The 16,471-nt window shown below is 44.2% G+C and overlaps 1 protein-coding gene across 1 annotated transcript in view; it reads right to left on the bottom strand.

Moving 5' to 3' along the window:
- Nucleotides 1–461: 461 nt before the first annotated feature.
- LOC122777364 (protein kinase C zeta type-like) overlaps nucleotides 462–16,471 on the bottom strand; it is a 57,117-nt gene continuing 41,107 nt past the window's right edge. Inside the window, 2 exon segments of the mRNA XM_044038552.1 lie at nucleotides 462–616; nucleotides 11,214–11,329. Of these exon segments, the coding sequence (XP_043894487.1) occupies nucleotides 529–616; nucleotides 11,214–11,329 (204 nt within the window). The 3' untranslated portion in view covers nucleotides 462–528.

Here is a 16,471-nt window from a genome sequence, read left to right as displayed (position 1 = left end):
ATGTGAAGTTTCTCAGCGGAAACTGTCAAAGTCATCCAGGGACGTGTGTGTGTGTGTGTGTGTGTGTGTGTGTGTGTGTGTGTGTGTGTGTGTGTGTGTGTGTGTGTGTGTGTGTTTGTGTTCATGGTGGCAGGCACAGGATCAACAACAGCTCTCTGCTCAGAAGACAAAGCCAGTCGTGCTTTGACATGAGGGTGGACATTCTGATGGGAGAACAAACAAAAGGGGACAGTGCAACGACGGGAATGTTCTTTATTTTCCTGGTTCACGCCAAGAAAGAAGAGTTTGGTTTCCTCAAAAAAAACGAAAAACAGCAATCAAACTCCTCCAAGGAAGAGAACCGGCTCGCGTTCTCGCGTTCTCGCGTTCTCGTGTTTGCGTCTGCCTTGTGGACACGTCCAGAGAGTGAGCGCGTCCTCCCTCTTGTCCTTTTACTCTTCTTCCTCCTGTGTTTTTTTTTCTTTTGGCTGAGACGGCAGCGTGGACAGACAGTGGGTGGGCGAAGGAGGAAGCTCTCGTGTCTCTCCTTCATACAGACTCTTCTGTGGACAGCAGCAGGGGGTTGATGTATTCAAATCCCTCAAACTCTGACTGGTCTATTCTCTTGATGACGTCCCTGAGGAGAGGGAGAGAGAGAGAATTAGACGTCAAACTCACTCAAGAGCTCAATGTCAAGGTCTGCGCAGAGACACTATAGTGTGTAAACACTTGCTCACTGGTTTTTCCATCACAAACACACAAACCAGCAGTTGTTCATTAGAATTCATTCACCCTTTCACAGCGAGCGCAGCACTTTGTGAAAGCTCAACGTGTGGTTATTACGGTCATTTCACTCGCGCTGTTGCAGGAAGACGGAGAATCATCGTCTTTTTTGACAAATATGGTTTAAAATAAAGTAAAACATCTAATTTAACACGCGACGTACAACTACAGTGTTTTTTTTCTAAATAACTTTTACATTTTCTTTATTTTAAACTGTTAAAACAACATTTTAACATGCAGTAAGTTGTAAATAACTGAAAAACGGTCGCAGACTCCTGGGGTAAATATTGAGATTTCCTTTGATTAACACACGTTTTCTTTTTAACTGCAGTTCAGTAATTGTTTGGTTTGATTCTTGTGACTGATTTTAATCTCAGGTAACATTCACTTCACGACTGCCCTCTATTCTATTTGTCATGAGTGGAAGCAGCACATTTATGAGTGAGACTTTTCTGTAGAGGACGTTGTAAAGGTGCCGTCCACCGGGGGACATGGACACATGGACACTTGTACTGTGTGTGTGAGTGAAAGTGAGTACGCGGCTGAATGAACATAATTTAGACTCAGGGCCGAGTCGTCATAATTCCCACACGGTAACCATGGAAACGTATTTGATGTCATGTGAGGAAAACACACACACACACACACACTCTATGAACCTGTTATATTACATTCACGTTGACTTTGACCACCAACATCTACAGACTTCAAAGTCAAAGTTATTTCCCAGTCAAGTGTTCTGTGAGATGTTGTACTGAAGACTCCAGTTTCATCATGACCACTGAGATGCTCCGAGATGCTCTGAGAAGCTCTGAGAAGCTCTGAGATGCTCTGAGATGCTCCGAGAAGCTCTGAGATGCTCTGAGATGCTCCGAGAAGCTCTGAGATGCTCTGAGATGCTCTGAGATGCTCTGAGCTCTGAGATGCTCTGAGATGCTCTGAATGCTCTCCTCTCTGCTCTGAGCTCTGAAAGATGCTCTGAGATGCTCGAAGCTCTGAGATGCTCTGAGAAGCTCTGAGATGCTCTGAGAAGTTCTGAGATGCTCTGAGAAGCTCTGGGAAGTGAACGAAGACATTTGACAGGATTTCCTGCAGAAGTTTATGCCTCCACACACACACACACACACACACACACACGGGCACGAGAACGCTGAGCCAATCAGCTTCTTCTGTCACTTTCTGCAGCGTTTAAAAATCCTTTCATGACGTCACAAAAACACGGACTTTCCACACGCTTCCTGTTGATGCCGCTCGCCTCCATCCACAGAGACATAATCACAGGTAACCGCAGCACAAACCCAGAACTATTGATCTCAGAGGGTAAAAATAAACGGACTTCCTTAGCAACGCGGGCTGATTACGTGTGTGTGTGTGTGTGTGTGTGTGTGTGGAGATGAACTGAAAACCCAACAGAGGGGCTTTCTCCCTGCAGAAGCTGAGCCGGGGACTTTGAAGTTAAAACAATAGGTGCGTTCACTGGCCGTCCCCCTGCTGTCCCAGGTGGGTGGGGTCTGATGTTAGGGGCCGTCACACAGTGTCAAACAGTCCCACCCACACAGAGCACAGGGACCAGCGAGTGAAACGGTGACTCTGTCTTTCTGACGGTTTGCTGAGCGGCAAACTGATGAAGCAAATATTTTCCCTCCATCTAATCTCATGGGAAGCACAGTCACTGTACACAGAGAGAGGTCAAGCATTGAGAGAGAGAGACAGAGAGACAGACAGACAGACAGACAGAGAGGCACATGAAAGAGAGGGGAGAAGGTCTGGGAGTTGACCAAAACAAACAGTGTGTTCAACCAATGTAAAACCTTTTTTCTTCCCCTCCTACGACTTGAAAGCATTACCAGATGCAGAGAGAGGAGCGAAGAGGGAGGAGGAGGAGGAGGAGGAGTGAAGTGTGAGGCAGAGAAGCCTGAGGAAACGTGTGGAGCGTTTTCTGGTGTATGAAAACAGATCAGACTGTGGACAGCAGTGAAGTAAGAGGTCAACACTGTGTGTCCTTACATGTGCACTCACTGTAGGAGCAGGAAGTCTGATGTCATGATGACACAGTGTCTACATTTATCACTGGACTCTTCACATTCACTGTGTCGATAAAATGACCTACAACCACGTCTTCAGAAGGTCTAACTGGACCAGTATTGGTAGATACTGGAGTTTGTGGTCTCGGTATCAGACTCGTCATCATGAAAACAACGAAGAGAAAAACATTCACCAGACAACACGACACCTGGGACAACGTTATCTGGAGGGTCTGTCTCTGTGGACATTCACCTGCACAATGTCTGCTTTTAGTGGCGCTCTTGACAAATATGACCAACAGAGGGCGACAGAGGCCGGTTGTGTGTTGCAGCCAAACACAACCAGCTTTCTCGGTCACGACATAAAAAGGCTTTTCAGACTGTGTACTGACACGCGTGTGCGTCCATTCATGTTTCCACACTCCACTTAATCTGAACTAACCGCTCTGAGAAAATCTGGGATTGAAAATCTGGGTCCATGCACATCGTCAGTCGTGAGGTACATGACTCACATGGATGTGATGACGTGGTCTTTATTGTTCTCTAACCGGTGGAAACAAGTTGTACCAACCAAAAACACAGACAGACAGACAGACAGGCAGGCAGACAGACAGATAAAGCCGTGTTGTCTCTGCAAAACATTCACCAGGACCAGGGCTGGAGAGGACTACAGTCTGCTCACAGATAGGCCCTGGCTCAGGCTTCCATTTTCTAAATCAGGGAGCTGGCATTGAACCCTCCCCTCCTGCCCTCCTCCCCTCCTCCCCTCCTGCCCTCCTGCCCCCGTCTCACCAAGCTGGCAAGAGCCTGCAGCGATTCTGGCTTTTAATGTCGCAATGTAAATCTTGAACACAGAGGGTTTACCCTTCTCTCTGCCTACACAAGTCTCACTTGTCTTTCTTCTCGTGCCAAGCCCGTCGGGAGTGGGAGAGAGGGGAGACTGGAGAGCTTTTTTTGCGTCACCCCCTCCTAGCAGGAGTGGGCGACGTCAGCCCCTCTCCTTGGTAACAGAGGGAAGAGAAAAGGGATGAGGAGATAAAGTGCGAGACGAAGGGAGGAGGCGTGCGTCTTCTTTTGATGTGCCGTGGCGTTTGATGCCAGGTTGATATCTCCACTACTGAAGTGGCAGGATGCTCTCCACCCTGTTCTCCCACTCAAACTCTCTCTCTCCCCCTGTGGTGCGACCCAGCCTCTTCCACAATTGCCTCTCCAAAATTCTGTCAGCGACTCCCGTCGTCAAACCCCGTCGCAAATGAGCCGAGATGAGCTTCAGAGGCGTCGCGCGGCACAACCTTAATGAGCAGCGAGAAGATCAGCGAGTAACGGCACCTGAAGACATGTGTCAGGGCTTCAGAGCATGAGGGGCATTTAATAAGGCTTCAATGAACACAGAGCTCACGTCGCTCGCTGACCTGTCATCTCACAAAGGTGCAGTTATTACTCGTCGTGGTGTTGAAAAACCACGACGCCTCAGTCAGGTCTCCACCCAAGAACTGAACTGCACCTGTGGCAACGCCGAGTGTCGTGTTTTATTTTGACTTTCTGAATTCTGCGAATTCTGTGAAGTCAACAGATGTAAGACAGGAAGAAGAAGAAGAAGAAGTCACAACAAGACTGAGGAGAACGACTGTGAGGTCGACAACAACAACAACAACACACTTTTAAGTAAATATTTTTACGACAGTGATGTAAAATCCTCACTTCCTCTCTCTTGAACATGTGCATTTGTCCATGACGTCGTCATCCATGTTGCTTGTATCTGTGTTTAGTTCTTCAGTCAAAAATAACAACATCGCTGCCTTGAACTCATAGTGTGTGTGTGTGTGTGTGCGTCGTGTTGTGAACAGAGTGTCCGTGCGTCCTTCAAGTCTTAAAATGTCTTAAATTCATTAAAAATGTTAAACACTGATCTTACATTTTTTAGGACAGGATCATTTAATGTTAGATTTTTTGTTCCTTTTTCTCACGAGACTTCCAGAAGGAGATTTCACTTGTAATTCTGTGAACCACAGATCACACTACTGTTTGACTAAATGTACTACATACAAACATACATATATATATATATATATATATATAAATAAATAAAAATAAAACTTTATGTTCAATTAACTTGAGTGAGTCTCAGTGAATGACGCACATGCAGGATCCCCCAACAATGGCCTATATTCCTAGTGTTTTCGGTCTTAAATTGCATTTAAAGTGGCATTAAAGGTTTTAAAAAGTCTTAAATGTGATTTGCTGAAACCTGCAGACACGCTGTGTTCTCCTGATTCTGAGGACTCTGATATTGTCAGGCTGGTTTTCCACTAACACAAAAAGACAGTTGACCAGCAACTGTGAACGAATCACGATTAACGTTTCATCTCTCATCTCATGCAGGTAAGAGCTGATCAGTGCCTCACTCACGCCCTGTGTGTGTGTGAGCGGTCATGTGACGGACGTTTTCACGATCTCTTACGATACAAGAGTTCAAGCGCTCCTCTATAATAAGAATAATAAGAATAATAAGAATAATAATAAGAAGAATGAATCGTTTCCGTCCTTAAACACACAGTATGAGTTCAGCCAGTTTCTCTCTTCGTTCTTCAAACACAGACTTCTTCTGTTTTCCCGTTCACAACAAAGCACTTTTCAACGATAAATGTACAATTCATGATGTGGAGACTATAAACAGCGCAGAGACGCGCCGGATCAGAGCTCGAGAGAGAGATCAGAGTGTGTATTGATCATGTTTATACTCTGTTCACCATCATTCCACAATAGAGGAAGAGAAATGTGGCGTTTGTTGCTTTAAAGACTCTCAGACAGCAGTCGATGGTGTAAATGTGTAATTTCGAATCAATGGGGGAATTTCATGAAGCATGAAAACAAATGATTATAGAAAAAGGTCGTTAAAGACGACGTGTTCTCCCCGACTCGGTCTGTCATTCACATGAATTATAGACGAGTGCAGGTTTTGGGGTCAGATGCTGTAGAGAATGAACAAGGTCAGTACTGTGTGACTGGTAAATGTTGTCTGTGGATAAATCCAGATAAAAAGTCACATCCTAAGTAAGTAAGAGTAAAAGTTGCTGTTTCACATTTGTGCCATGTTTTTGTCTTTAAAATCACAGAGCTGTAAATATTGAAGTTTTTATCTCTCTTGCGAACCTGCCGGGCCTCGGGAAGCTGTTCTCAATTAAAGTTAAGCTTCTCAGAGATCTCGGTTATGACATACACAACATTTACTCTGTATAAATCCTGTTGTGGATTACATCTGCTGCCGTTTAGACAAACAAGGAATAAAAGAGCTGCGTTGTTTGTGGAGATAAACCACAAAGTGTGAAGTCAAAGAGGGAAATCGTCAAACACATCATTTACAAGACTCAACAGGCCGAAAATATGACATACTGATTGGAATTGTTGATCTTGTTTGTGTATATATGAAGAAATGGGTTGATTTAATTAGAAAAGTAAACTGTCCGCACGAATATGGAGTCAATTAAACCTCATGTTACCCATGAGTCTCAGCACAGATCAGAGGTCCATCCTGTACCCGAGGACAGAAAAGTCCTCAGTGTGATAAGAGTTTAATATTGAACTCATGCAACTGGGAGCTAAACATCGCGACTCCATGTTATTCCAGTTTTTATTCAAGTGCTGACAGGAAACTGTCGTGTCCCCAGTATTTTTGGGTCACTGTCATAAAGATGCAGCAAGTAAGGACAGGGAGAATTCATTCATTCATCTAACATTGTGTATATGTATATATATATATATATATATAATTCTAATTATATTGTGGGCAATATGTTAGAACTCACAATGAAGAAAGTATTTCTTGCAACAGATGGAGTCTTTGCTGAACACTGGACCATGTAAGTGCTTTCTGATACGCACATGTTAGTGAAACTGTCCACAGAGGCTGCATGTGAGAACACAAATGGCCACAAAAAGCTGTTCACTTCCCAGAACTACTTCTTCCAACTTCCTATAGTCAAATCTCCAGATAAATGTCTGAACGAGCCCAAGTGACCGCACCGGACCGGAAAACCCGGGTTGTTTGGGCTCTCAGCTCCATTACTCGGCTGCACGGACACGCCTAACCGTCACGTGACCGGTGAACTGCTGTGACTCACGTAACACGCGGTCAACAGCACACGCGTAACAAGCTCAGGAGATGAACACAGAAATCTCAACACTTCAAATAAAACCCCAAACAACATTTGAGCAGAACCAGCAGGAGAACACACGACACAGACTCAACAAAGACCTGCACTTAAATACAAACTCACTAACGAGGGCAATGAGCTGCAGGTGTGAGGAGGGGCGGAGTCACACGCGAGGAGGAAGGACTGAGATGACGACACAGATGAAGGGCAGGTGTGGAGGGAGAAAACAGGCACAAACACAAGATAGGAAGAAGAACTTCATTATTAATCGATTACTTGATGAATCGTCCACTATTTTGATAAATGATTTATCGCTTTGAGGTTTTTTTCATTATTAAAACAAGATTTCTGATTGTTTTAGCTTCTTAAGAGGGAATATGTTCTGAATCATTTTTGTTTGTGGACAAAAACAAAACATTTTCTGACATTTTATGGACCAAACGATGACTCGATCGATTATGAAAGTAATGGTTAGTTGCAGCTCTAATAATAAATGAATGGAATAAAAAATAAGGAAAAACATGTGGGACAAGTCAAAATGAATACAAAGGTCCGTGGCCAGAGTCCACGACGCGTCGTGAAAAGTGATGTGATTGTGTAACTACCTTGTTTCCTCTCTGTGTTCCAACACGTGAAGAACACGCGCTCGTTCAAATCAATGGTGAGTGATGTGCAGTTAGCATCGCTGTTGTGTAATCCATAAACACTTTGGCATAATAAGATCCCACAACACTTTGTGCGGGACATTATGGAGGATGATCGGCTTCTGCTGCCGTTTGATGTTACAATTCTTCCTAATCAAAAAATGCTAATAACGCTTCATTACGTGTGTGTGTGTGTGTGTGTGTGTGTTTCACTCTCAGCTCACAGCGTGATTAAGCGTCGCCGGCTAAAACAAGTCCAATAAAATCTCTCCAGGAAAAATATATAAACGCTGGAGCCTGAAAAATCAATTCCGCATGGACTCAAATGAAAGTGCTGTCTGACATAAGCCTGGTAATATCTATTGGCAGGAACCGCCAAAGCCTTATGGAATCCATTTTTTGACGGCACAAAGGAAAACAGGGGCGCGTTTGTGTGTTTTCTGGTGCAGTGGCTGCGGACGGTCTGCAGCGGCGAAGGCCCGCGTCGCGTCTGTTGCTGATCTCTCCCGTCACACGCTGAAGGCTCCATGTTTGCGTTAATCAAAACAGTGTCCCCGGTGGATAAACGTCAGTGTGGGGGGTGGGGGCTCCCAGTTTGTCTTTATTAGACGCAGACGTCCTCTGGGGAGACGGCACGTTACCCACTGCTGGTTCAGGATCTCCTGATGGTTTTTAAATGGATTGGTTCCACACTTGCCAAGTACAATCAAAGTAATGACCTGTTACATGCTACTGCACAGATCAGTGAAGTGGCTGCAGCACACTTTTATTAACTGCTTGTTAAGAATTAAGAGAAAACTCTCCTCGTGTGTCTCCTCTCTCTCTCTCTCCTCGGTGTGTCCTGGTTCCTGTTCCCTCAAATTCATCTCCACACCTGAGTCCTGACGCCACCAGTAATGTCATTCTTTTATTATTTTATTTCTACTTAGGAATAAAAAGCGTCTGGTGATGGAAACTGAAAGCTCTGCTGTTTGTCTTGTTTGCTCACGCCATGCTCTGCTCCTCTGTGTGGACTCTTGTTTGTTCCATCATCTGTCTTGAACCTCAGCGGGGGTTTTCACACCGGCACAGTTCTAGCTCCCACAACTGACCCGTGCCTTCTGCCTCCAATTTGTCTTTGCTTGCAGAAGCTAAACTGCCACGACGCTGTTTGCTGCTGTGAAAGAGCTACGTGACAGAATCTCTTAAAGCGAGACCGTGCAGGATTTTTACCCCAATTTAGCAGCTTCAGAGTCCTTGTGGTGGTGAAATGGCTTGTTGCGGGAGGATTAAGGGGCCGCCTCCACTCCCCCTACTGTCTTTTAGCGGGAAAAACCAGCCTTGCGAGATCAGGGCTCTCGAGTGTTGAGTCCTCAGAATCAGAAGGTCTCACAAAGTCTTTCTTTTAGATGTTCATCGAGGCAGAGCCGGTGGAAAAGTCGCAGAGAAAACTGTTGTTGGAGGAAGTTAGGAAGAGGAAATGACTGTCTGACACCGGACTGGCTTTGTTTTGGGATAAACTCTCTGTTCTCAGTTTATTTATGTGTATTTGCAATTTCTTGATGTTTGCCAGTGCTGTAAAGAAGTTTGCTCGAACGTCGTTGCTGGTCTGTTTGTTTTACGGCCGTTCTTCCATCCGCACGGACATGGCTCTGCGGCTTGTGTTCGCCGGCTCCGTTGAAAACAACGTACATGGCCAGCAGAGGGCGAGAGAGCGGTGAAAGTTAAAGTTAAAGTGGACATATTATACCCTATTTCCCCCATTAAAATAGTTCCCTGGTGTCCTAATGAACATGTCAGTGACATGCTTTGGTCAAAATACCATAAGGACGAAGAATCATAGCAGTTCAATAACCCTGCTAAACCCGCCCCTTTCAGAACGCTCGGTTTTCGTGCATGGTCCCTTTATATGCAAATGAGACACAGGCAAACACACACCCACTTCTTCCAGGGGGTTTCTGATTTGTCCTCTTTACAGCGCTTTACAGCTCTATTCGTCTGCCCCTCCCTCCACTAGTTCTCTGACAATATCAACATGGCAGCGTGAGCAGAAAACAGCGAGAGTGCCGTCACAGGAAGAGACGTCCTACATAAAGATCGAGCCGAACACTGTCCAACTGTAAATCAGTTAAAAACACTTAGGGACAGCACCGCTGATCCACCGCTGATCGCTGCATAAACTGCTGCTGTATGTGACTGTATCAGACTGAGTCTGTGCTCCGGTCATGGAGGACGTACTGATGTGAAGTGGTGCGAACACACAAACACACGTTTGCTGACTTTATCATCGGCACATTAGCTTCATATATAAAATCCTCTGTAAAACACTGTGCTCCACTGTGCAGCCACCAACAGCACACTTGTCCCTCCGCGTTGACATAATACCGCTCTTCCTCCCTCGCCTGCACTCTCGCAGGGACAAGGTGGAGCTAAGGTGGAGCTAAGGCGGAGCTCTCCAAGTAAACTTACTGGTGGGGCGGTAACATTCGCGGTGAAATGCGCATGCTGTCGTCATAAGCGCAGGGAATTCAACATGGAGCGTTTTATCACCTATACTTACACTAAGCGGGACCACGAAAACATGACTGAGTATTCTTTTTCCACACTTTGGCGACAGAGTCCCGAATATAAGTATTGAAATGGTTAAAAAGTGGATTTTGCATAATATGTCCCCTTTAAACGATGTAAAGCCTTTCTGTACTGTCCCAATATTGAGGAACCGAGCACAGTAGACTGAGGACTGAGCATTGTCTCCTCCAGGCAACAGAGGGAATGGAAAGGTAAACAAATCACGCAGCAGTGTTTACTGTGTCACGCTCTACTTCATTATTGTCACCCACATGAAGCAGCTGACACAGATATTGGCATCCAGTCCACCCACGGCGCGGGAATAAAAAGAAAAGCAAGCCAAGTTGTGCCGTGAAGTGCGCTGGTCAGGCTCGATGGAAAACGCCGTTTTATTAAACACTCGACCATCACCTGAACCCTAACAGCACCACAGAAGCTAAAGATGTGAGTCCAAGTCAAACTGAGTTGTATGTTTTGCAAAGGAATCAGTGTGTGCGTGTGCGTGTGCGTGTGTGTGTGCGTGTGCGTGTGTGTGTGTGTTTTTATTTTCTTGCGGCGTGGACGCTCCTCATTGTTTTTCCAGTGGGTGTAAAAGTTTTGGCACAGACTGATGATGTCAGAACTATAATATGGATGTTGCAACATGTGTGTGGTTGGGCACGAGATCACTTAAATGTCAACAGCTCAGGGATTTATATTTACACAACTGTACTGTTTTGACTTAACTGGAGCCTGATATTGTTTCTCCCATTGTTCAAAGCCATCTGTTCAGTGTGGACACACTGCCTGTCACTGTTTGACAGCATTATACTTATATATGTACATATATATAGATATATACACACACTGCAGAGTGTAGAGGGGGAAACGATAGATAAAGTGCAACAGGTAAAAGTGCAAAACAAAAGTGTGAACGTCAAATACGTAGCGTACAGCGCTGTGAGTGGTGCTAGAAAAACTTTACATATAATATCAAGTGGCAGAGACTAGAACATCTACCTGACTTAAGAAATAGTTGTTGTCATATTGAAAATTAAAATATGAAGATGGCTCTGAGTTTAAAGACGACAGAGAGGACTTACTCATCATCGGGTGTTAGCTGCACTGGCTCGTTAGTGAACTGCGTGTCAAAGTTTTCGAGTCCGTACTCGTCAGAGACTTGAGGTTTGAAGGGCGGAGTCACGTCTTTCTTCTCCAGCTGTGGAGAAACAAACACACACGACAATAATTCACTTTCTTTGACTTTTCTTCTTCACAATAAAAGGTCATGAGGACGGTGACACACAAAATCCCATGATATTTAAATGCGATGCTAATTGTAATCAATGCTTCTTTTTCTCTTCACTCTACACGTAGACAGAAAGATAGACGTACTTTTATGGTGCGTTCACACAGTGAATCACACAAATGTCCAGGAAAATGTGTGTGCGTGTTGATTTTAAAACTATTACACACAAAGAAAGAGTCAAATAGCAATAAAACAGGACACATGTACATTTGATAAAGGTAAAACGTGCAATATTAGTAGCATAATTGGTATTAAGGAAAAATTCAAATGTTAGGATATACTTTTATTTTATTTATTTTGGCTTAAAAGACTCTTTGAACCTTTATTTTTGGACTTTTGGAACCTTGTGTGAAAGAAAATGTCAGTTTCTGTGGTCATACTTTGATTGTTTTACTCTGCAGCAGAGTTTTCTTACCTGCTCCAACACACCTGACTCAAACACCGTCGTTATCAGGCTGCTGCAGAGCTGACGAGCTGACCGTGTGAATCAGGTGTGATGGAGCGGCGGAAACTTCTAGAACAATCCTCATGATCAGGATTGAGAAACCCTGCTCTTATAGAGTTTTAATCACTGTGCAGTGTTTCCCTTGTGTTTTACCTGAGCTAGTTTCACCTGTGTCAACAACAGCTGAAACATCAGAGACAAATAAAATACAGAAACATAAGACCTAAAAGACCTGAAGACAAACAATAAACCAAACAGTAAAACAATATCAAAACAAGACAAATAAACACAATAAAAATGTGAATGTGAAACAACAAAGTGTGATATAGAGTAGTCTATATATATATGTATATATATATACATATATATGTATATATATATACATATATATGTATATATATCTATATATACATAGAGTATACAGTAGTAAAAGACGGATACGTCGCCGAAGCGAAGACAGAGTGGAGAAAAACAACAGAGTGGAAATGGATTGAAGCAGCACAATAATTGTGTGGCCGAGTGATTCAAGCAGGAGAGTTTTTGTCTGGTTTGTTTCCATGGTTTCACATCAATCCCTCATCTTGTTAAAAATGTGAGCTGAGGACATTTTCTAAGAGCCCAGAGACAGGTTTGCCTCCATCATCATCATCATCATCATCATCATCACCGTTCTGCTGTTTTCTTAACATTGACGTAGTTATTACAGAGAGGAGAGCATTAAAAATGCTGTTAAAAGACAAGTTGTTAGCTGATGCTAATGTGTGACAGTGTGCTCATTTTAAACGTGGGGAATAGTTGTGGAAACACAAGGACACGTATCAGACACACAGCTCCGCCTCTGGAGGCACGACAGGCTTCATACGGCTTCTGTCACACATACACTCGTGTTTCACTCCCCCGATACTTTCACTTTAACAAAGTGGTTTTTAAAAAGAAGAAGAAAAAGCTCACAGAAATCACATTTTATGTCAGAATTCGACTTCTGTTTGAGCTCCGCAGAGAAAAAACATGTAACATGATTTGTATGCTGTGTCCTTCATGTGAAAAATGGACTCTGTCAAGCAATACTATCAGACCTGACGGAGGGAGCACCTGCGTGTATACACCAGCAGTGCGGGGCAGGTGGAGACCTTTCTGGGCATTCGTTTGGGTTTTCAGTCGTAATGTTGCTGTTGCCTCCGTCCATTTTGGACATAAAACTATAAAATAATGACTTCCTGTGTCTCCGGGCGACACGAGATGCATCTCCGACATGTGATAGACACTTGTTTAGATTTAAAAGTTGCATATTATTGTGAAACACACTGACAAACATATAATCTGAACAAAGCTCCTGCTGGTTGTTGCAGTCGTTTCTCTGCTTCATTAGTCTTACTGGTTCAAAGCGCACACTGAGCTTCAAACAAACAACACAAAGCAACTCACTTTCTATCTACAGTCTATCTACTATCTCTTCCCTGTCATTCCCTCACTAACCAAATTGGCCCACCTTCCCCCAAACTCTCTCTCTCTCTCTCTCTGTCTCTCGATTTGCTAATTTCTTTTTCAGAAAGATTTTTCAGTGCCTACCTACACTCCTCTGTCAGCATCACCCCCTCACATCCTGTCTTCATCTTCCTCCACTCCGTTTGTCTCACTCTTACTCATTGTCATTTCTTTTATCTCTTCACATGCCTCTCTCTCTCTCTCCCTCTCTCCCCCTCTCTCTCCACCTACTTTCCCCAGTCTCTGTGATGTGTTGTTGGGCAGGCAGAAGCTCTGTGTGGTGGTAATGAAGAGCACTGACGGCCAGGAACGAGTCTGGCACCTTCATACACACACACACACACACACACACACACACACACACGCACACACACACACACACACACACACACACACACACACACACACACACACACACACGTGAGTGCCCCTGAGGCCACTGGGGCACATGAAAGACTCAAGTGAAGCTGACTGGGCAGAGGAGAACCATGGCTTCTCAGATCACAGCACCTGTCAGTGTGTGTGTGTGTGTGTGTGTGTGTGTGTGTGTGTGTGTGTGTGTGTGTGTGTGTGTGTGTGTGTGTCTGTGTGTGTGTGTTGTGGCATAAACACATGTCAGGACCAGTCGTCCTCAAATCCTGTTGCAATGAGGCACAACCTCATTTGTGAGGAACCGGTTATGTTCAGGGCTGAGATTTGAATTGTGGTTAGGTTAAGGTTAAGGTTAAGGGTCAGGAATCAATGTGTTCTGGTTAAGATAAGGGGAAAAACTTTGTGTCGGCTGTAGGGTTAGGGTTACCTGTGTGTGTGTGTGTGTTCTGGACCAAAAAAACCTATAAAGTGAGGACATTTTGACTGGTCCTCGTGTTCTGTCCCTTAACAGGTTTTTTCTGAGGACAAAGACTTGGTTTTAGGGTCAGAATTATGTTAAGAAAAATGGTAAGTGGTTTGTATTTCTGTGGAGCTTTTCTCGTCCTGATGACCACTCAAAGCTGCTTTACACTACAGTGTTGACGTTCACCCTTTCACTCATTCACTCACACCTTTACTATCGCTCGTCGTTCACACACATTTTACGCGCTGTCGACACAGTCATCAGGAGAAAGTGTCTCGCCCATGGACACATGGACACATGGACACATGGACACATGGACATGTAGCGGAGCTGGGAATCGAAAGACGACTCGAGACAGTCAGCTGATCAGAAGAAGGTGTTAGTCGCAGACGAGGAGTCGTACGCGACACACTTGTGTAATCTGACACTGTGAGTGGTGCTTCAGCTCTTCAGCTCCTCGTCTCTCCTTCACTGTGGTTCACGAGCACATCTCTATCATCTCTATCATCTCTATCATCTCTATATGAACAAGGCGATTAACATCCGAGGGGCCAAGTACCTGCACTTCACTGTCACTTTGAATGTTGCAACCGAGGGAAAGTCTTTGTTCGCTGTGAGTTTCACTCAACGACGCGTTGAACACGCTTTTCTTTTTATGTGTGTGACTTTAATCAAGGCTCACTTATGAAAACATGAGCTAGGAAATCGTAACTGTAAAACAAATACAAAAATAAAACACTGAGTCTGTGATTCACCGCTTCAGGTGTTAATACTGGCTCTCATCTGTCATTAAGCGACTGAAGATGTGGAAAAACCATTAAAGTAAAGTATTAAACACCAAATATCTTCATTAATAGTTGAATATTTAACGTTGGATATTAAAGCGGTGACACAAAACATTGTTTTTGTCATTTTTTAAGGGATCTAACTTCCCTACTTTCTGCTTCCCTTATTGATTGCTGATTGATAATTTCTTAATAATCGTTTATAGTATAATCTATTTCAAGCGATCTGAGTGAAAGGTAGAGTTCTCTGGCTGGTGGACAGGAGACTCTGACCTTTCATTTAACAGTTTAGAGAGAGAAAACTGTCTATTCCAGCAACAACTTCTTCAGCTGCAAAGGAACCTGAACGAGTCAAAACGCAGTGAAACAACATGGACGGAGGCTTTCAGGGCTGAGCGGTCTGAGTGGTCATCTGTCACGTGGACAGAGAGCCGTCATCACACAGTGTCAACAATGAACTGTTTCTTCCAGCAAGTATACAAACAAGCTCACATAAAGTGCTCCAAATTCAAAAAGAGAGAAGACGCCGAGACGAGAGCCTGCAGCCACACATCCGTCAGAGGACACAGCTGGAACATGACCACCAGGGATTACTCTGTCAAACATCAGTCACATGACCACCAGGGATTAAACTTTCCACTCTCAAACTGAAGTCAAAGGTGAGCGACACAGACGCAGTAAAGGGGACGGACCCGGAGTTCCCTGCGTGAAAGTTCAGAGCTACCTGTTTGCAAACAATCACTTTCTTCTCAGCGTTCATCAGCTTGACAGTTCTCTGGCAGTGAAGCTCTGTGCATTTGGAGAGGGAATAAAAAAGAAGAAGAGGAGAGCAGGTAAAATGATATTCAAAGGTGTCATCTCTTCAGAGACGAGAACCCCGCGCTCCCCCTGGAACCGTCGGATGAATATTAATAAGTGGTAACAACAGGAGCGGCATTGCCAGCGCTGTCAGGTCTGGAGACAGGTTTGTAGTTTGAGGGCAGAGAGCGTCGCTCCTCTACGTCTCACTGCTTTGTCAAATTGTTTTCCCCTGCGCGCTACATGTGAGCTTTGTCGCCGCGCTCAGGATTCCTCTTTGCTTTGATATCTTTCCCCCCGGTTTGCCTTTGGTGTGCACTTCACAGGCGCCATGGCAGCACTCATTAACACCTCACTGACAATTGTTTTCCCTCCTCTCTTCATACCGCCACACTGACTGCCACACAGTCTAATTGTCCCAGGAGAGACACAGCGACAACAAGCCAAAGGAAAAGTGCCCTTAATTCACCATAAAGTAACATATCAATGGTGCTCTTGTAAAGTCACTGTAAACTTGAAACAAGTGCACTTTTCACAGTTTAGCTGTTTTAATTCCAATTATCATAAACACCCACAACTGGATTATATTAACTTGATAGAAATAGGAATATGAAGGAAACCCAGGCACTTTCCACAGTTACATTTCAATAATCATGCTGATACTAAACCAACAATGGTTTAATCCAAACTTTTGAGTTCCCTAG

Source organism: Solea senegalensis, linkage group LG11 (assembly GCF_019176455.1).
Source record: "Solea senegalensis isolate Sse05_10M linkage group LG11, IFAPA_SoseM_1, whole genome shotgun sequence".
In the NCBI taxonomy this organism is placed as follows: domain Eukaryota; kingdom Metazoa; phylum Chordata; class Actinopteri; order Pleuronectiformes; family Soleidae; genus Solea; species Solea senegalensis.
The sequence above is the reverse complement of the archived record's forward strand: the minus strand, read 5'-3'. Positions and strand labels throughout refer to the sequence as shown.